General features: G+C 43.0%; 1 protein-coding gene and 1 non-coding gene across 2 annotated transcripts; both read left to right on the top strand.

Moving 5' to 3' along the window:
* Window positions 1–503: 503 nt before the first annotated feature.
* On the top strand, window positions 504–576 carry trnak-uuu (transfer RNA lysine (anticodon UUU)). Its single transcript has one exon. It is a non-coding gene; the product is annotated as a tRNA-Lys (tRNA).
* A 440-nt stretch (window positions 577–1,016) lies between these two features.
* Window positions 1,017–18,742, top strand: LOC138197008 (solute carrier family 25 member 36-A). Its single transcript, XM_069147453.1, has 7 exons — window positions 1,017–1,400; window positions 5,102–5,266; window positions 6,717–6,794; window positions 9,616–9,716; window positions 13,986–14,052; window positions 15,433–15,722; window positions 15,812–18,742. Exons 1-7 carry the CDS (start codon window positions 1,360–1,362, stop codon window positions 16,003–16,005), a joined length of 936 nt encoding a protein of 311 aa, XP_069003554.1. The 5' UTR covers window positions 1,017–1,359; the 3' UTR covers window positions 16,006–18,742.
* Window positions 18,743–22,559: the final 3,817 nt, after the last annotated feature.

Below are 22,559 nucleotides of genomic sequence, written 5' to 3'. Positions count from 1 at the left end.
AGTTAGTGATTTGGAATGCTGATTGGCAAGTGAGGCCATATTTGGTTTCCTTCCAGGATTCCCTGCCAGTGAATGATTCTCCCCAGACTGGATGTCTGATGCTTTAAAGTGCTCTGACTTACAGGCTATGGACAACAAATCAGGGTATGGCTTTGTGAACATTGGGGCCTTTCTTACAGTAGTGAGTTTACAGGTTTATTGCAGTAATTTCACCGTAATGAAATGAAAATGTACATGGATAGACTTACATAATGCATCATTGTAAAAATATTGAAAGCTAACAAACTGCGAAATATCCTGCAAACTTTGCTATTATTTATTCCCGGTGACCACTTTTGGTATAACAACACAAAAATCCGTCCTGTCCAAAGAGCACTTTTTTTTTTTTTTTTTTTACCATAGACCATTATTATAAAAGAGAGGCCTGTTAAACAATAAAAAAAAAAAAAAAGACACCGCAAAGGTCTACTGTAAGAATTACAGTATTTTTTACCCATTTCAGAGCCCGGATAGCTCAGTCGGTAGAGCATCAGACTTTTAATCTGAGGGTCCAGGGTTCAAGTCCCTGTTCGGGCGGAAGTTCTTTTTAAGTATCTAAAGATTTCTTAAATTCTCTGCTCGGGTAGAAAAAACCGGATATAAATCTTTGTTGTTAACGCGCGTGAAGTGCACGAACTCTTTTCTTTTCCGTGTGGAGTTGTGAAGTTGTGAAGTTGTGAAGCCCGCGGTGCTGCGCGAACACCTGGTTTCTTTCTTACGGCTCATTTTCAAACTGTACTTTCACACATAAGACAAAAAGCTCTTCAAACGATACACCTCGACTTCAGTCCTCCACGGTGTCAGGTGGTGAGCTCTGCGGGGTCACGTGAAGGAGTAGTGACTGGGGGGGGGCGGGGCTCAGGTGATCCCTCAGCCAATCAGCAGCCGAGCTTTGCGGCGTCCCATCCGACGATAAACATTGCGACCTGACCCGCAGAGCTTCAGTCACATTGAGGGAGGCCGAGCCGAGCCGAGCCGAGTCCGCCGCCGCAGCTCCAACACTGGAATTAACTCGCCGACATTGAAGGAGACGCACATTGCGGTGAAGCGTTAACCCTCCTCCAGAAGAAGACGCTCTCCTTGTCGCTCTCACATCCACCTTTTTTGTTTTTTTCCCACCGGAAACTCATTAGCTTTGGTAGCTAACGAAAGCTAGCTCCATACCCTCGTTTTTTTTTTTTTTTTTTTTTTTTTTAGCTGACCTCCACCACAACACAGACGGGCTGAGTATCATCGGCTTGCTACTTCGGGGTCTCTCCGCGCCCGCTCTCGTCGCCCCCCGTGCGGTGCCCCGTGGACGGTTCCCGAATATGAGACACAATGAGTCAAAGAGACACCTTAGTTCATCTGTTTGCTGGAGGGTGAGTGTTTCATCAGGGCGCAGCTAGCACGCTGCGCGCTCGCGGCTAACCGCCGCCGCCGGCCGGTGAAGCTGCTCCTGACGGGGTGGTTTTGTTTTGGTGTTTTAATACATTGTGCGTTTGTTTCGTGGCATCGTGGGAATTTAAAGATCGGTGTTTAGCGTCAGCGTGCAAAGACGTGAGCCAAACAATCTTGTCCGCGCATGTGCACCCGTAGGAGATGACATTTCAATGACATTTCAATGTATGAATGAAATGGCTGGAGTTTCCTTTTTTTCTTCTTTTTTTTTTAAACCATGAATTGTCACAACGGTAAGGATGATATTATATAAAGATGAACATCAGCCACACCAGATTATACTCTTGGTAGAAGACTGAGCGGTGTCGTATGGACGTATCGGCCATAAATACATCTAAACAAACGTGTTATTGAAGGTCAGGTCAGGTCAGGGAATTCATGTAATAGAAACCAGGCAGAGGTGTCGGCTGGGATCTCCCTGGTCCAACACGTAAACTGGGATCTCCCTGGTCCGACACGTAAACTGGGATCTCCCTGGTCCGACACGTAAACTGGGATCTCCCTGGTCCAACACGTAAACTGGGATCTCCCTGGTCCAACACGTAAACTGGGATCTCCCTGGTCCAACACGTAAACTGGGATCTCCCTGGTCCAACACGTAAACTGGGATCTCCTTGGTCCAACACGTAAACTGGGATCTCCCTGGTCCAACATGTAAACTGGGATCTCCTTGGTCCAACATGTAAACTGGGATCTCCCTGGTCCAACATGTAAACTGGGATCTCCCTGGTCCAACATGTAAACTGGGATCTCCCTGGTCCAACACGTAAACTGGGATCTCCCTGGTCCAACATGTAAACTGGGATCTCCTTGGTCCGACATGTAAACTGGGATCTCCCTGGTCCGACATGTAAACTGGGATCTCCCTGGTCCGACATGTAAACTGGGATCTCCCTGGTCCGACATGTAAACTGGGATCTCCCTGGTCCGACATGTAAACTGGGATCTCCCTGGTCCGACATGTAAACTGGTGCACAGTTTGGTGCAGTCATTGGAGGAATGTAACCACGTACATTTACTTGAATACTGTGCTTAATCACAAATGCAAGGTACTTGTGCTTTACTTGAGTAGTTTTATTCTATGCAACCCAAGACTTCCACTCGACTACATCTCAAAGGCAAACTTTGTACTTTCCATTTCACTGTAATTTTTTTAAAAGCTTGGTTACAAGTTATTTTTATAATAAGTTATTCATAGCCTTCCTGTACAGTGAAAGCAACGTATCTCCAAATTTGGTCACTTCGAATTTGAATGTTTCTGATAAACTGAAGGATTAAATGTTCTTTTATGGGTTGAGAAAAATGTATGTTTTAAAACAAATAAACCATTTAAAACCCCTCTTGGATCAGTAGAGCAATGTTACAAAGCTGCAAACAGGGCTGTTTAGAGATACGGGCTTCTCTTAGGGCAGGGACGCTATAAACATATGATGAGCTTATAGAATATGATGCATAACGTGGTTATAATAGTTAAAGTAGTTAAAATAAACACAACCTGAAAATGCACATTAATACAGTAGTAAACTGTACAACTCTGACAGGAAGTATTTACTGCACAATGAGCACTTTTACTTTTAATACTTTGAGTACATTTTACTGATAATATTTACAAACTTTTACTTAAGAAAAAGACCTGGCAACTTCTTCCACCACTGGCTGCAGTCTAGGCTTCTCTGTCCTCACAAGTTGGGTTGGTCAAAGGTTATATTTTGCTCAAATCTGATTGAATCACAGTCTGGAGTTGTTACAGTAATGTAGGGTGTGATTTCACATTTCTCATATGACTGCGTACACAGCCTCAGGAAGTGGGTGAATACGTTTTTGGGTGGTTTTACAGACCAGTTGAAAAAGTAGATTTTGTAAAACCACACCATCTTGTCTCAGGTACACTCTCCAGCTAATAAGTTGAATTGTGAAATCACGAATTAATTTGTTCTCTTTTGTCTAAATGAACCCTTCACTTATAGTTAACAGCAGCATTGGGTCTTGTGTTGATCTTATAGAGCATTTCTTGTTTTTCTTTGTGAGGCTGCCACTGCACTGACGGCTATACCTAAATAGATTGATATGAGCAAAACTGAGAATAGTTCTAGTTTTAGAAGGTTTTTCGGTGTTATGAATATCGAGCTGCAGACGTAACTCAGGGCCTAAATGAGATTAACCGAGACTTGTCACTATTGTAGTGTGCTGCTTTCTCTGCAGTGTGTACAGTAGCTGTCTGCCCTGCGTTAGCCCACCTCTGCCAAAAACTGTGTTGACAGGACTGGCTTGCTCTCTGTTTTGGTACTTATTGAAAATTAACTCCAACTATAGATAACCGCTCTCCGTCTCGCTATTGATATCCTCCAGTCTGGCCCTGTCCAATACAGTCCTGTTAGGTGCAGTTTATTTACGCAGCCCGTGTAGCAAGATAAGGTTTCTGTGCTCAAACATTTGGTACCCGAGCAGGCGATTTCCATAAATTACCTGAGCTGGTCATAAAGTAATCCCCTGGACGTGATATGTATTTTTTACATGGTATTCATACATTCAGGTTCCCATCAGTTTCTCTAAAAGATAATTAACCGTCAACGTTTGATTACTAGAAGGACTCGTCGTACCAACCTGAGGTAGAAGTTTTCTGTCTCCTCCACAATAAAATATTTTTAACCTGGTTGCTCCAAATCAAAACAAAAATAGCACATCGTATTAACTCGTGACATACAATAAGCCCGACTCCTCCTTTAAAACCTGTTACTGTCGGCTCAAACAGCTTTATTAACTGCTGTTGGCACATGTTTGGGAATTGTGTCGTCAAGGTTTTTAGTACCTCTGTAAAATGGCAATAACCTGGGACATTCCCGCAGAGCATGCAGAAGAGTGGCTCTGTTTATATTTTGATGTCCAAGATTTTGTGTGCCTTTATGTTGCCGATTGGAAGTATAGTTAAAAAAAAAAAAAAAAAAAAATTCTCTTACAACATAAAAAAAAAGGTTTTAACCTGTCTACCAAGTTCTGACTGTTTTCTATCCAGACAACTGGTCAGGCGCCATGTTTGTTTTGATTCAGACACAGTTAAACACCTTTTTTTTCTTTCTTTTTTTTAACTGAGCATTACCGTATTTTTCGGACTATTATAGAATATTTTTATCCAGTTGGTTAGAAGAGTATTTCAGTTTCATTTTTAAACAGCTCACTGAATTTCCACATAGCTGGTTAATTATGTTTTAGATTTACTAATGATTAGTCTGTGACCTGGTTGCATGATTGGCACAAACTGGGGCACCGCGGTCCCCAATCTCAAGTATATCCAGTGGTTATGTCATTGGTGTACGGTTCGTTGTTATGAAAACACATCTGTCCGAGTGTAGACTACACTGTGGCACTGCACAGAAGCTTGATGTTATTCCACAGGAAACACAAAGCATTCCTGACTAGCCCTCTGTTCCCACATTGTGCTTTTTCTTGTCTGCATGCCAGGGATCTTTAGAATTCCACCAACCACACGTTGGGTAATTCATTTATGTAATACGTTGGACACCTTCTCTTAACGAAAATACGAAACACTTCCAGCCTTGTTCTGGCTGCTGAGACGTGCACATTGTTTGTTACCTCACCTCCACTTTTCCTCTCTCTTTGCCAGATGTGGGGGCACAGTGGGAGCCATCCTGACTTGTCCACTGGAAGTCGTGAAGACCCGTCTGCAGTCGTCCTCCGTCACCCTCTATGTGTCTGAGGTTCAGCTCAGTACTGTCAACGGGGCCAGCGTGGCCCGAATGTCCCCGCCGGGCCCCCTGCACTGTCTCAAGTGGGTACCTCCACAACTTTTAGCACAGTTGGACTCGTGCATACGCAATGTCATCATCATCATCATCATCATCATCATCATCATATATATAATACTGCCCGTGCTCTAATTATTTGAGCTCTAACTAAAACAAGTGGAGCTGTTCATGGTGCTCTCCCTGCAGAGTCACGGCTCCCTCCTCGACAGGCTCCATGTTGTTATTTTGTTTAGCTTGGTCGATGTCACCCTGGCAAGACTATCCACTCCGTGAAACACAAATCCTCCAACCTCCCCCTTTGGGAAAACTACGCGCAAGAGCACGCATCAGGCGCTTTAGCCAAACAGGAAATTTCATAACAAATCCGACTCTTATTATTCATTTATCTTTGTGAGATTTCCCTCCATTTTGTGATTTTATAATGACTCAAAGGTCCTGTTATGACAGGCCTTTTCCTATTTTCTGTCTGCTTACTGAAAGACTGCTTTGATTTAGGTTAGATTGCCATTTGTGATGATAAAGGAAATTAGATCCAAAGACAACAGTCAGAGATCGCAGTTGCTCTGAGCCTCTGGAAGAATCCCTGTTTGATAGCAACATGCCACTTTTCATATTCACTGAACTAAGTCACGCACTGCCAGGCACGATGGGAGTCCCAACTTTATTCTGTAAGCTTGTGGTATATTCCTAACTAACTCAGTTTTGTCATATTGTCCAACTGCAGTTGAATACAGATTTTGCTGCCATGTTGAAGGCAGTAGGAGGTGGGGGTGCGGTCAGCGAGGCCCTACGAACATTTCAACATGTTCTTCTGGCCAGCTCCTGCACACTGCAGCCAACCAAAACAAGTGTGGCGCAGCAGTGCTTAGACATGACGCACGGCTAAGAAGACCGAAACACATCTGCTTTTTGTGAGCCGTTCAACACAAATAATTGAACTAATGCAGAAATGTTTTGCAGCTCGGGCCGTCGGTTATATCACACTGCAGCTCATGTATTTGCAGAAATAGTTGTGCAGTTTGACACACTTCCAAGCTGCAGCCTGTTGGAATAGAGTTAATGTGCTTGTTCAGTGGAAACAAACATACATCCAATCCAAAAGTGTTGGACTTTTTCTATTCTTAGATGCCCCGCTCATCCCGGGGCTTCGAATGTAGGCTAAAGTTCCTCTTGCTCAGAGGTTGAAATGTGATGGTAGTGACAGAAGGGAAAGATATTTATACCAAAACTTAAAACAACTGGACTGTGGTCTCTTGCTCTGGATCGTCTTGTGACTGATGTCACCATCCTTGAGAATCAAAGTAAACTATTCCAGGGAAAAAAAACACTTTAATTTTTATCATTTTAGTTTGAAATTTGAAATTCAATTTAAATTGTAATCCTTAAATTGTACAATACTGGTAGAGAGCTGTGCACCATCAGTCTGCAGTCCCCAACAGCATGCATGTGTGTGTTTGTGTGTTTTGTATTCAGGTTGATATTGGAGAAAGAAGGACCTCGCTCTCTCTTCAGGGGTTTGGGGCCAAACTTAGTGGGCGTGGCACCCTCCAGGTAAGATCACTACAAATATTATATTCATTATCTTCTTGGTAATGTGTACCATCTATGAGTGTTAAATGAAGGACTTTGAAGCTGTTCCAAAGTGAAGAGAGTGTAAAGTAGTAGCCGCAGGGTAAACTGAACATATTCCCAGTTGCCTTCAGAAAATTAATCAATAGTTTTCAAGCAAAAGACCAAACATTCTCTATTTCCAGCTGCTCAAATGTGAGGATTTATTCTGATTATACATTTTTTTTTTCAGATTAATATTTTTTCTTGCAGCATTCCTTTTACATTTTCATGACGGAAACATTAATAGTTTGAGAAGTGAACCAGATCCGATGAAGGATTTGATGCCCCAGATGTTCCCATTATGATGTTCCAATAACAACTAATAGATCTCTCCCTCGTTAAAAATGTTAAAACGAGACAAAATGTTCCGGTCTGACGCCAAATTATTAAACAGATGAAATACATAGAGAAGCCATGTTGTCAAATAAAGTCTCGTTCTATCAGGATCAGAATTTCCGTCGTCAGTCTTGACTTCCTGTGACATCGGTGTGCACTGTACTGAAACAACGTCGGCTGTATTAGGTCTTAGCGATGAACGCTAACATGGACTTATCATGTCTACAGTTACTGTGTTAATATGCGTGTCAGCTATTGAACATCAGCATGCAGACATTTACAGCAGTTTTTCAAGTGATGCTTCGCCTCTCCTCCCAAACACATACAACCAGTGGCAAACCGTGACATATCAGACAGGAAGTGACAGGAATGTCACAATGTAAAATTTAACTCCAAAAAAACTCCAAATTTGTATAAATGTATTTTTTTATAGTCCTATTGATACCAATATTAATAGTATAGTATGATAGATTTTCAAAAGTCTGATCATGATCTAGCTTATATATTTTTTTCTTGTCACAACCTACACTATAAATGCATATTTTTAATAAGCGACCCTTAAGTAAACACTATGGGCAGGAGAATTTACTGTTGAGAAGCAAAAATGTCCCTGACATTTCTGCGTTTTATTTAATTTAAATAAAGTATTGTAAAGTAGTTTAAATAAAGTATCTTATTGATAACTGATCGACTGACTTAGTCTGCAATGAGCTAATATTAAATGATGCATCAGTTGGCTTTTCATATATATATATCTAACACAACATCGCAATGTCACTTTATACTAAACAATTCATAAGCTTACTCACCTAATTTGTGTGAAACATTTCTTTAATATCAACTGTTATCATTCAGTGGTATTTTACTGACTCAGTCACATTTAATGACCACAGATATTAGCTCAGAAGTATTTCAAGGGGAGGTACAGAGACGGAGAAAGTTTTTGAGGTAAAGACATTTGAAAATAAAAGAAAAAGGTTTTTTTCCAAACGTGTTTGGACAAGCAAACTTTTTTTAAACAGTGTCAACATATAAAAGTATTTAAGCATACTTAAACACCACTGCTAGGTAAATTATGGAATCAAATATTTATTCAACAAAAATATCAGCAGATGTAATTATTCTTTTTTTGGAAAAAGAAATTCCAGCCACATACTTCACATAATTGTCCACTAGTCTCTGACATCTACTTGTTGATATGTTTGACTACTTTTCCACCCTGAGTTCCCTCAGTTATTGGATGTCTGAGGGATTTGAAGTATTGTCCATGAATGTACGGCTGTGCTCACTTTCTCAATGAGGCCGATCTGTTTTTGTTTTTTTTGTATTCATTTCAATTATGAAAGTGAATCCATTTTTTTGCATCACTTGTTTGAGTGTATCACCTTTATCTGCAGGCACTGTATCGAAGAAGATCAAATGTTAAAAACTCAACCATTTCCATGTGTGCTAATTTCTTCTCACGTCTGTATGTGCGGCTGTGAAAAACAATGTTGCTGTAACGGATAACGTCCAGCGGTTTCTTTGAGGTGCCTTGGTGATAAAGAGGCATGTTGGATCTGTGGTCGTTAAGACGCCGTTCATCTTCATGTCTTCCTCAGCACTTTGTGCACTGCTCACTGCACGGCAAACAGCAACAGCATTTTGAAAGCAGGAATCTGTTTTGTTTTTTTTGTTTTTTTATCTGGGAACCACTGCAACTGACTGTTAAAGAGTCATCACCATTAGCGATGTCATCGTCGTTAACTCCTCTCCGTGGCAGCGTGAGGAGCAAAGGAGCCACTAATGGCAGCGGGACGCCGCTAATGCTGCAGCGAGCCGGTGTCGGTGCCAAGCGTACGTCGAGTGTTTTGTTCGCGTCTTACATAAAGGGATGCTGACGCGGCAAAATGGAAGGCAAAGAGGCCTCCTGAGCTGTGATGCAGATTAAACAGGAATGCATTGAAAAATGTCTTTTAATGTGACGGATGAGCTTCAAGCATCATTAACAGTCGGACAAAGAACATTTATCAAATGAACCAGGGAAAACGCAAAAGCAGCAAAACCACCTGTGTTTAGACGCCAGTCCAAACAGGATCATTACGACCGCTTTAATTAGTGAAAACAAGTAAAGATAATGACTCGAATTAAACGAAAGCATGTGCTTTTTCTTCTGAATGGCTTATTTGTCTAACAAGGCTGATTTGCAGCGGATATTGGTCCAGCTCTTGGCGTTACACCTAATGAATTTTTAAAGCTCATTAAACTGAACCTGTCATGGGGCCCATTTTACTCACTAATGTAGTCTAATTTCTAAGCTGCATTGCTACTGGAGGCAGCGGCTGAGACACGGAAACACAAAAACACGGCATGTATAACTTATTTTGCCTCTTGGAGGAACACAAGCGCTGACCCTTATTTTTTTTTATTTTTATTTTTTTTTCAGAGCCATCTACTTTGCTGCTTACTCCACGGCCAAAGAGAGACTGAACGGCGTGCTGGAACCCGACTCCACACAGGTGCACATGGTGTCGGCTGGAATGGCAGGTAACTATATACGTGAGGTAACGCATCGACATGCAGCACCATGCACTGCTTTTATTTTTTTTTATAGCAGTAACCGAGCGAATATTTCCAGCAGTCTTCTGAGGTATTCTGAGTGAAAGGGCCTTTGTCTGGTTCAGTGCTGGTAAGCGTCTGACAAATAGTGGTTAGACGGGGGCCGGAGTCACCTAGGTGCTGTCAGCCCTCACTTTAACATGAATCCCTCTGCAAATAACGAAAGGTGGTAGAACCAGTTTACAGGGCTTAAATACAGCAAAGTTTGACACCTGAAGATCCTGAGTACTCAAAAATCAGCCAATCCTCGTTCCGTCGCCTCTCCCCCCACATGTAGTGCTGCCTCAGCGATCTTAAAATGGCTTCACTAAAAATAAAGTGTCAGGAGGTCAGGTTTAAATACCTCATCATTATTCTCTTGACGGTTTGGTATGTGGGGGAAAGGTGAAGTGTTCTGATCCAGTTGAAAACACCGAAGCGTGCGTGCGTATATATATATTAATATGGGTCAATGAGAAGTGCACGTCAGTGCCACTTTTGGAACACTATAATAATAATAAACTTTATTTGTATAGCACTTTTCTAAACTTCAGTTATAAAGTGCTTCACATAAAATAATCCATTAAAACAAAACAACAAGATCATTCTAACAAGTCTTAGCAACACAATGATCGTATAAAACAGTCATAAAAACAAATTAAAACCGAGTATGAAAGAAATAAGAACTGGTCACTAAAATCAGCGAAAGCTCCGATAAAAGTCTGTTTTAAGAAGAGACTGAAAAGACGTCACTGAGTCTGCAGACCTTATTTCTTCAGGCAGCTCCTTCCAGAACTCTGACTGAAAATGCTTTGTCACCTTTAGTTTTAAGACGTGTCTCCGGGACAGGCAAAAGCTTTTTGTCTGAGGATCTCAGACTAGCGGGCAGGCTACTATGAAACAATCAGTTCGGCTAAATACGAGTTCAACAGTAAAATATTCAAATCAATTCTAAAACATACTGGGAGCTAAAACGGCCGTGATGTGGTCCCTTCTCCTGGTTTTAGTTTTGTGCAGTTTGAAGTGGACTGATGAGTTTTTGATGGAGGCAGGTGAAGAGGCTGTTGCCGTAGACTCGGCGTGAGGAGATGAAGGCATGTGTGATGGTGTCGGCATCATGAAGTGTTCAAATAGGACGGATTCTGGAGATATTTCGAAGGTGATAAAAACAGGACTGCACGAGCTTTGTGATATGTTGTTCAAAACTCAAATTGCTATCAAACCCAAACCCCAAGATTTTTTGCGACGGGTGTAATGAATTCTACAAGCGGGCCAGCAGAGGGCTGGATTTGTTTGGTTAAGCGCGGTGGACCAATTACAAGAATCTCTGATTGGCTTGAGTTGAGTTGTAGAAACTTTTGTGACATCCAGCTTTTCACGCCATCGAGGCAGTCGTGTAGAGAAGTCAGCATGCCAGGATCAGAGACTCTAGCGGGTATATTTGAGTGACATCAGCACAACAGTGGAAGGAAACCCCTTGCCTGTGCATAACTTGTCCAAAAGGGAGCATATACAAGAAAGTCAAATTGGTACTTCTATACTGTATGTGCAGGGTCCATTTATTCTCACAGCTCCGACGCAAACCTGTTCGATTCTTGTTGTCTCAAATATCATTATAGATATGCAGCGGTACAAGAGTGTTTTCAGAAATATGAACCACAGAAAGAGAAAAACAATAAAGAGGAGAGGAAACAAGAAAGCTGTAAATCAATCAACCATATCTGTCAAATAAATGCAAAAAAAAAAAAATTCAAAGTGTTGGAGTCCATATGTAAATTTGAATTAAAAGAAAATGCAATAACTCTAAATGTTTCTTAAACAGTGCACAAAGTAAGTTAAATGTATTTAGTTACTTTTATCATTTTATATATCCATCCCAAGTCTCCAATATTGGTCAGGCTGTAATTTACAAACATGTCTGAGCCAGGCTTCAAACACGATGTCCGTCGGCGCCTGACTCGTTCTGCACATCCATACAATTGAACATCTTTTACGACACCGCCCAATCTGTTCCACACGGGAATCCTTTCATTCCTGTTTGTGATGAGATGGAAACCGAGGTGGCTGAAACGGTCTTATGATAATATTTCAGAACAACAATATCTCCACAGTACGTCAAAATAGCAAAACATAGTTACATGATTTCAAGAACGTATATAATTGCAACATATTAAGTGTTTTACATGTCTACATAAACATTAACATTAAACTTTGCCTTTAAACATTCAGTAAAAAAATGAGACTAATGCAGAAGTGCTTTAAGCTGCAGTACCACCGAGTGCCACTAGAGGTTGGCTCCAAAAAAGCCTCCGACTCCATAGACTCCCATTCAACTAGTCTCATAAAGTCAATAAAAGTTATCTCAGTGTTGTTCGCTAAAGTCGCTCCTTCTTGGTTTTCTGTCGGTCCATCTGAAAATAATCCGTCATTAATTATAAAATAAGCTTCAAAAAGCTGCGTTTTTGAGGGCGTGTCTGTTTGATTGACAGGCCTGTGGTGCAGTCAGGTTATCGGTGGGCGGAACTTAGTATCGCCGGGTTTCCAATCAGATCGAGTCAGATCCACCGCTCCTCCCCCCCCATCTCGTCCAAATATGGTCACTTCCTGCTCCAAACCGCTCCGAACTAGCAAAGATGGCGCCGGACAAAATCTGAACTCGAAGCTTCATAACGGCCGTTCACAAAACCAACGGGTGACGTCACTGCTGGTTGTCGCTTGGTAAAAACTAACATATTACAGCAGTTTGTTGTACGTAATATAATTTGTAACCAAACCACTTCCCCACTACTGAAGTCACTCCTCCGCTGTGGAGCCACTTCCAGCCATGCTTGTTGTTTTGGTTGAATTCCCCAGCTAACGTGCATCATACCGTTCCACTGCCCAACGGTACGACGTGTGTTACGTCAACACGTTTTTAATGTTGCCTTCATCGCAGTGTGACTAAGCTACGTCTCACCCTTGCACTGTAGAGGAGTGATCACATCTGGAGAGCCTAGAAATAACACCACTATTTGTGTGATGCGGCAGACAAACGAAGAATGAGCCTCTCATCGTGTCCCTTTAAGTTCTGTACTGTTCGCGTCACTTTCGGAAAACAATCTTTTCCGCAATCGATGTTAATAAAAACAAGTTCGGTCGTAAACCTTTCTGGGCGTTCGTGTTGGCCGATATCGTCACACAAGAAATACAGCGAACACGAACGGGCGTGTTTTCGTGTCGTATCCCGACGACTCGGGACAACTCGATGGTTTTGTCTGCCGGTGGCAGATAACGACTTCAGCTCTGTTAAATCTTCACACGCGTGAGGGAGGACAGTTCACGGTAGGGAGGACAGTTCACGGTAGGGAGGACAGTTCACGGTAGGGAGGACAGTTCACGGTAGGGAGGACAGTTCACGGTAGGGAGGACAGTTCACGGTGTGCAGAACGGATCGGGCACCGACGATGTCGCTCCTGTCACGTCTGCCTGCCTGTGTTTTCTTTTTCTGTGTATGAACAAGGACTCTCAGCTGTACTGTTGGTGCTGTCTCTGTGTGTGGGGGGTGGGGGGGGGGGGTGATCATTTCCCAGTGAGGGGTTGTGGGTTGAAATCCTTGTTGGTGGGAGGTGAAGTGGTTGCATGCCGGTCATTTTGCTACACACGAGCCTGTGTCTGTTTTAGGCTTTTACTCTACCGTAGCTCTCCTCTCGCAAAGGGCATGAGACCCTGAAACCTCCAGGGGTCTCTAGCTGCATCTGTGAGGAGTTACTTGGGTCTGCGTGAGTACTCACCACAGATCTGTGCTTTTTTGTTATCTCTGGTTCTTCTCTTTCTCTCTCTGCATCTCTGTCCTCTACTCCCTTATCATGTAGGCCATTGGATAAGCTGGAGTTTCTTTCTCTCTCTCTCTTTTTTTTTTAATTAATTTTTTTACAGCCGTTCACACAACATACAATTTTTCTGACATGAAGTTGCTCCCATTTTTGCACGCTTAAGTCTCTATAGGAGTCAACTTTCTCTCTCTAAGCTGCTTTTGTGACTTTTAATGCTAATAATAAAACCACGTTCACATTGTTTTAACTTGTTCCATTACCAACATGAATGCAGCTTAAAGAACATTCACATACTTTATGGATATTAGCATGCGGTTTATTTTGTATCACTGTCAGCTTGAAACTTGATCTCATCCTAGATTTTCTCGAAGTGTAATCTTGCTGTTTTTTTTGTTTTCCTCTTTAGGTTTTACCGCCATCACAGCAACCAATCCAATATGGCTGATAAAGACCCGACTGCAGCTGGACGCGAGGTAAACCTGACGCTGTGCTGGGAGCTGTGTGGAGTTCGTTTGATAGACTATTTATTCTTGAGCGTACATCCTTCTCGCCACATGGGAATTTCCATGAAGTCAGGCGCTTGGTTCACGAAGGACTTCCCTCAGTACTCTTACAGATCGTACTCTTTTCATGTCAGAACACTTACTCGCGCAGCACTGGAAGTTCGACGGCGTACGTTTGCCTCATGTTCTGTACTTACCGGGAAATAATCGGAACATTTGAACGCATCACCGGCCGGTTTGGACTGTTTTACCCAGAATTGAAGGTGTTGTTCGGCCCTCTGTTGAATGTTCACATTCAACACACTGACGGTAGTCGTACTTGGTAAAAACAAATGTGAAAACAATGTCTGAGGTGTTGTGATACTTTCGGTGGGCTTTCAGTACCGTGAGTGGAAATACGCTTTAAAGGGACACGCCCCCATTTAATCCAGAATCTCCCTGTAAAGATAAAACCACCTGTACAGAAACATGGCTGCTTTGGTTCGGAGCTGTGAGAGACGCTTCTCCACGTGTCTGTCAGGGAGGAGTTCAACCTCCGCAATCATAAAGCCTCCAGCTTTACTACACATACACGGCAGTTTTAGGAAGCCCCCTATTTGTAGGATTTTAAATGTTATGGCCGGGCAGACCCCGAGCAGGATGATCTGTTCCACCCGCAAAGTCTGACCTGAAACGCCGACAACGAAGAGCTGAAAGCAAAACATGAACAGAGACGGTCTCGTTTGTCGATCAGCTGAAAGAAGTCGTATCAGAGTTTTCTTCCAGTGTTTGGTAATATTGAGGCCTACTGTACTCTTATGGTTTGTGCAACAAGTTCAAAACGATAACACGACCTCAGCAAACACGACTAAAGCTTATTTATATTATTGAGCTAACTGGTGTTGTTTGTTCAGTCAGCAGATTCTCGCTGATGTCGGCCAGTCGGTCTTCCTGTGTTTTCCTTCCTCCTACAGGATCATAGTTTCATGTACACTTTGTGTTTTAAAGACATGAAAGGACGAGTTGAAGTAAAATCATGAGCTGTGTGTGTGTGTGTGTGTGTGTGTGTGTGTGTGTGTGTGTGTGTGTGTGTGTGTGTGTGTGTGTGTGTGTGTTACGGTCTCATCCAGGTCTATGTTCGCCTGAACGTTCATAACTTTACTTTCTTATTTTGCAGACTAAAAGAATCGCTGGTATTGTGTAATGTTAGTTTGGAAAAGTTCAACCTAAACAATAAACACATGACGGCATTCAGCTGTTATTGTATCCTATTTACTCTCAGCAGTAGAATAAGCCACGAGGAAGTTTTCCTTTGTGCTAGTTGAGCGATCGTAACGTATGTTTTTTTTTTGTGTGTGTGTCTTTTGTCAGGAACCGAGGCGAGCGAAGGATGAATGCGTTTGAGTGCGTGCGTCGGGTGTATCAGGCCGACGGCTTGCGAGGCTTCTACAGGGGAATGTCGGCGTCTTACGCCGGAATATCAGAGACTGTGATCCACTTTGTGATCTATGAAAACATTAAACGGCGCCTCCTGGAGGCCAAGGCACCGCAGAACATGGACGAGGAGGAGGACACTTCGAAAGACGCTTCGGACTTTGTGGGGATGATGCTCGCCGCCGCCACCTCCAAGACTTGTGCCACATCTATCGCTTATCCTCACGGTGAGAGTTCGTTGTCACTCCTGTTGTCATTTTGATTGTAGGTTGTTTTTCCTTTAACCCCCCCCCCCCCAATCTGCTCCGCTCTGCAGAAGTGATCCGCACCCGGCTACGTGAGGAGGGCACCAAGTACCGCTCCTTCTTCCAGACTCTAACAACAGTGCCCAAAGAGGAAGGCTACCGCGCGCTCTACCGCGGCCTCACCACCCACCTGGTACGCCAGATCCCCAACACCGCCATCATGATGTGCACCTACGAGCTGGTGGTCTACCTCCTGAACGGCTAAAGTCCCCCCCACCCCCTCTCAGACATTCTACCCTGCCCCTGTTCGGAGACGGAGAAAAGAGACGGAGAGCGCCTGCACACCAGCGAACCCGCTCGCCAGAAAACGACAAGAGACGGAGCACCTTTGGACATTTAGTGTCGGCGACACGAGCGGTTGTTTAACGAAAAAGATAAAAAAAAAAAAGAAAAAAGTCTGGAGTTTTGTGTTGTACACCAAAGGCACAAGGAGGAGGGTCGACAAGATCCCGGCATTGATTCGGGGTTCTGGGTGTAGCAGTGGAAAAGAAACGGTTGCCCTATTTTTCATTTGTAGTCCATCCTTTTCTCCCTTCGGATATATACGTCGCTTGTGCAAGCTACGATTCAGACGACAGAACCTGAGTTCCAGTATATTCTGCCTCTAACAATACTAATAATGAAGAGAAGTGCAGCATTCCTCCCCTTTAATGCCCAGTGGATGTAGGACCCTCTTCAGCAGCCGCCCTCGTTCTAATCCCGACCATCAGGTTTAACAATATCTCACCAGTAGCGCGCAGCATTTCACCAGCGGCCCAAGAAAACCAAGACGCCCCGATCAGTAGCTGCCGCGCATCATCTCGATGGTTCTGAAGTTAGGAAACAAGGAGCAGAGGTACTTCGAAGGCTTGTTCAGGTCGAGTGAGGGATGGGGAAAAAAGGGGGGGCGGGGGGGGGGGGGGGGACACGACGTAGGCCGAGACGCAGGGTGGCCCGAGGGAGGAGGCGGAGCTCCGGCCGACCCGTCACAGCAAACAGTCGTACAGTGGTGTCCAACGACGCCGGGCGCCCTCCGTGAAAGTCTCGACGTCGTGAACGTAGACGCCCGAAGGTTTCCAGCGTCGTCCGTGAGACGCAAGGGGACCGGCTGCTCCCAATGACCTCTGACCCCCCGCGTGTTTGCGCTCGCCGCGCGTGGAAGAGGCGTCGACGCCGAGGTTAGGCAGAAGGTAGAAAAGCCACCGCACTTGAACCTGAATATAATCCACCGTTCGAACCACTGGAATGTAAATAAACATGAAGAATAACATTAATAAAAGGCTAAGAAGTCAAAACACTTTCCCATGTTGTGAAGTAAGAATAAATAGAATTAACTAATTTTAACAAAACCTGTTATATATATATAAAGTACCTACATAACGTGATTGTGTTGCATTTGTCAGCCAGGTTTGGCAAAGCACAAACTCTTGAGTGCATTTTCCGAGAGGAGGCGATCCGCCTGTTAGTCGAGTCGGTACCTTCGTTCTTGAAGCACTTTTCCGACGTCTTTCTCGAGAACGCTCGATCTCATTTTTTTTTGTTTTAGTTTTTTCGCCCTCAGTTGGAGAATCCAGGCTAGTTTTACAGGCGAGGACAATCCTCTTGAGTTTACACTGGAAAAAATGTGTCATGCAGTTTAGCCAGCGGGAGGAGGAAGTGGCCAGGAATATGCTCTGCAGAAATGCACATTAATTAAATGCAGCGCGGTATGAAAAATAAAAAAAGAAAGAAAATGGATTCTTTCCTCCAGAAAATAAAATCACTGCATTTCAACCAGTTAGAAAATGAACCTTTCTTTTCTATGTATGTGGATGTGTTTGTCCTGAAATGTAAAAGTGACCCAGTCAGCATTTTTAGTTTTAAAGTGCAAATGACAAAAAAAAAAAAAAACAAGTTTTATTGTGAACTTCATCTTAGTAACCACAGAAGTAACTCTCCTCCTGTTCTCGCACGAAACATCGACCTCGCCGCTTCAGGACAGTCTCATTCGCCAACGGCATCGCCCACGACGACAACGCACATCTCCATCTTCTCCTTCAGTGCAACTCGCCCAGTTTGTGGCTCAACGTGAACTCGCGTTTAGTTCAGAGTGTCGACGCACATGGAGGAAGCATTAGATTAGTCTCACTGTGAGATGTATTATTGTCTGCGCACGGCACCGTCAACACGCGCTATGGATGTAGCGAGACACGAGCCCGTCGGTGACCCCCCCCCGGGTCACCGCTCGTCCCGTAGCAACAACGCCGGCTACACTCCCGTGGGGTTTTAAAGCGGTGTGGATAGTGTGAGTTGATTGTGCCCGAATGTGATTCAAGGGTCATTTCACCCAATTACAAGAAAAAGAAAAAAAAAAAAAGTCTCACTTTTCAGATCATGCAGATAGTGTTAGTTTGGTTTTCCCGGGTTTGGAGGTAGTCTGAGATTTTCTGCTGCCACCTCAGAATAGACGGTTTGATTGGTCCGTAGCGTGGAGGTGGAGGCGGAGGCGGCGGCGGCTGATCCCGTCAAACCTGGACGCGAGAAAAACGGTGGGTGAGGGAAATGTGACCGTACGCGTCTATGCATCTCCTCACCCGTATCGGTGTGTTTGTCAGGCGTCTATGCATCCCGTCGTTATTCCTCTGCACCCACTCGGTTTGCATCGTGTGCCGGTGAGTGTGTGTGTGTGTGTTTGTGTGTGTGTGTGTGTGTGTGTGTGTGTGCGCTCTCCTGTGACACTCAGTTGTGTCTTGTGTGTAAAGAGACCACAGGAGTACGTACGCCCTCGGTTGAAGACCCGCAAACAGTGTTTTTATTATTTTAATTTTTAGAAACGAGTTGTTGCCTTTTCCTGACGCCCCCCCCTCTTGTGTTTTTCCACGTCGTCATCGACGAGCTGACCGAGTGGGGCTCGCGCTATGCATTATCTCATACCTGTTTTTGTAAAACAAATCGTCAATAAAAATGGAAGGAGTGCAAACTTACTCTGCTCTCAGAAACGTTTTCTTCCTTAGTATCTGGTTGACATTTTTTTGCTCCCAATTTACATGAATTTGTTGTACTTCTAGTCTTTTAATCAAATACTGGATTACCTCTTAAGGTCTCTTATAAAACAAATGATGTACTTAAATCTTGTCAAGAGTTCTAAAAATACGTAAAGTACTGGGTATTTTCCGCTTTACAGATGTCTAAATAAGTCAAATGTTACATATTTTCAGATGTTTACAATATTTTAAATGAGTGATATTTAATTTATTTTTTTTCACCCCTTAAGACCCTGAAATCCTCCTAAAAAATAACAGGAAATTTCACCTTTTCGGACGTCAAAAATCTGTAGAAGTCGAATATTGCAAATTTGCTAGAACTTAAAAATCCCCCCAAAAAGTAACAGTGGGAGTTTTTACATTTTCAAAAGATCTAAAATAATTAAAAAATATTAAAATTAAAATAAAAAATACAGTGCATCTGGAAAGTATTCACAGCGCTTCACTTTTTCCACATTATGTTACAGCTTTATTCCAAAATGGATTAAATTCACTTTTTTCCTCAAAATTCTACACACAATATCCCATAATGACAAAGTGAAAAAAGTTTGTTTCAAATTTTTGCAAATCTATTAAAGATAAAGAAAGAAAATATAACACGTACATAAGTATTCACAGCCTTTGCTCAATAATTTGTTGAAGCAGCTTTGGCAGCAATTACAGCCTCAAGTCTTTTTGAGTATGATGCTATAAGCTTGGCACCTATTCTTGGGCAGTTTCTCCCATTCTTCTTTGCAGGACCTCTCAAGCTCCATCAGGTTGGATGGGGAGCGTCGGTGCAGTCATTTTCAGATCTCTCCAGAGGGTTCAATCGGGTTCAAGTCTGGGCTCTGCCTGGGCCTCTCAAAGACATTCACAGAGTTGTCCCGAAGACACTCCTTTGTTATCTCTGCTGTGTGCTTCGGGTCGTTGTCCTGTTGGAAGATGAACCTTCGCCCCAGTCTGAGGTCCAGAGCGCTCTGGAGAAGGTTTTCATCAAGGATGTCTCTGTACATTGCTGCATTCATCTTTCCCTCCATCCTGACTCGTCTCCCAGTTTCTGACACTGAAAAACATCCCCACAGCATGATGCTGCCACCACCATGCTTCACCGTAGAGATGGTATTGGCCAGGTGATGAGCGGTGCCTGGTTTCCTCCAAACATGACGCTTGGCATTCAGGCCAAAGAGTTCAATCTTTGTTTCATCAGACCAGAGAATTTAGTTTCTCATGGTCTGACAGTCCTTCAGGTGCCTTTTGGTAAACTCCAGGTGGGCTGTCATGTGTCTTTTACTGAGGAGTGTCTTCCGTCTGGCCACTCTACCATACAGGCCTGCTTGGTGGAGTGCTGCAGAGATGGTTGTCCTTCTGGAAGGTTCTCCTCTCTTCACAGAGCAACGTTGGAGCTCTGTCAGAGTGACCATCGGGTTCTTGGTCACCTCCCTGACTAAGGCCCTTCTCCCCCGATCGCTCAGTTTGGCCGGGCGGCCGACTCTAGGAAGAGTCCTGGTGGTTCAAACTTCTTCCATTTACGGATGATGGAGGCCACTGTGCTCATTGCGACCTTCAATGCTGCAGACATTTTTCTGTACCTTTCCCCAGATCTGAGCCTAGATACAATCCTGTCTCAGAGGTCTACAGACAATTCTTTGGACTTCATGGCTTGGTTTGTGCTCTGACATGCACTGTCCACTGTGGGACCTTATATAGAAGGTGTGTGTCTTCACAAATCATGTCCAATCAACTGAATTTACCAGGTGGACTCCAATCAAGTTGTAGAAACATCTCAAGAATGATCAGTGGAAACAGGAGGCACCTGAGCTCAATTTTGAGTGTCATGGCGAAGGCTGTGAATAATATGTGCATGTGATTTTTCTGTTCTTTATTTTTAATAGATTTGCAAACATTTCAAAAAATGTTTTTCATGTTATCATTATGGGGTATTGTCTGTAGAATTTTAAGGAAAAACGAATTTAATCAATTTTGTAATAAGGCTGTAACATAACAAAATGTGGAAAAAGTGAAGCGCTGTGAATACTTTCCGGATGCACTGTGTATATACTGTATATGTATGTATGCATGTATGTATGTATGTATGTATATATATATACATATATACATATATATATATATATAAACAATAATCTGGGTCCAAGCAAATTGTAAACAGTAGAAGACAAGAAGCACATGAAAGTAAATCACATACACACATGGCAACATTGTTGACTAGTTGTACTGCAGGACAATACAGAGGATGTCCTGAAAAAAAGGAGCTTTGGAGCCCATTGGGGGGATTTTTGTAATTTTTTTAAGTGTGGAATGTGAAATGGCCGGAGATTAGAAATGTAATAAAGATTAGAGGGGCACTGGTCAGGGTCCGAGCAGATTGGTGATGCAATGGTTATCGCTGTCACCTCACAAGGAAGGTTCAGGGTTCGTGTCCTTTTTATAATCACTATCACCACTATGGCAGCAGAAAGAAAAAAAACCATCTAACTCATTGTGCTGATTTTTTAATTGAAAAGAAGGAAATTCATCCCCTGCAGTGAACAGAGACTCAAAGATGAGCCTTTCTTCAAATGTGAATGCACTTTTACTTTTTTAGTCTGTCCTGTTTCACACGCAATGGTTTAAAATCTACCCACAGATTTAACAGTAAATTACTAAACAAAAAATGACGACAGTAGATTAATTAAAGATGGAACAACTGACAGGTGTACTATCTCCATCTGCAGCCACTTTATAAAGTCTGATATTTGCTTGTCAAAAAAAATCAACACTTTCCCTGGGATATACTTATATTTTCACATTAAAGTCTAAAATATCGCAATGAGAAAATCCTCCATCTGCAGTCTTCATCAGTACAGTGTGGAAAGGAGAGAGGCATCAGGCCCTTCCGACTCACTTGCATTGAGCTTCGGTATTTACCATCCTAAATACAATAGAGGGCGCCATCGCACTGTGTAGATTCCCCACATTCAGTAGAGTGCTCAGGGCACCTTATATTTCTGAAATACTCAATTTCCACAGACTGGAAGATTTTATATTTTAGGTCAAATATCAATAATCAGATTTCAGTGTTGGATCGGAGGGCTTTCTTCTCAAAAACGCAGATTACAAACTGTTTAATGAAGACACTGCTGTGCAAATGTAAGTGAGCAAAATGCACGCTTTCCTCCTCTAAACAATAAACAAACAATGAACAATAGTTACATTACATTATAGTTACATTATGATCTGAGTGTGATATTTGAAATGAAATGTTAATACTGGGTCACATGTTTCTGTCCCATCAGATTTCATTCGATTGTTTAAACAGCCACTTCAGAGCCATCTGAGCTTCATGAGTCAGCAAACAACCCTCCTGTTCAGATATGACAACAGAGTTTTGTTGTGTGTGCTCATTGTTTCTGTCCTCCATCGTGTCTAATGTGTGACCGTGTGTTTTGACTAGTCGTTCCTCACCTGTCCACCAGGGGGCTCTGCTGTCTTCTCCTGCTCTGCACACCTGTTGCTGAATGACCTGCTGCTGCCTCACCAGCTGCACTCCCCTCTGAGGAATGTGCTGCTGGAATTTGTGGCATGAAACAACCGCAAATGTTGTTTTCTGACCTAAAAGAAGAAGTAGAGGGCGCTGCTTTTTAGCACAAAGGAAGGTGGATGGAGTTGTTGATGAAGAAATGAGGTAAAAACCAGCAGTAAAGTCAGTTTTATTGATGTTTATCTCCTTCTGTGAGGACATTGACAAGTACAGAAACATGCAGTTTACGATAAGTAC

This window comes from Embiotoca jacksoni, unplaced genomic scaffold, assembly GCF_022577435.1.
Source record: "Embiotoca jacksoni isolate LCO1_2020_lvr unplaced genomic scaffold, fEmbJac1.0.p SCAF_14, whole genome shotgun sequence".
In the NCBI taxonomy this organism is placed as follows: Eukaryota; Metazoa; Chordata; class Actinopteri; family Embiotocidae; genus Embiotoca; species Embiotoca jacksoni.
This window is presented reverse-complemented; position numbering and strand designations above follow the sequence as displayed.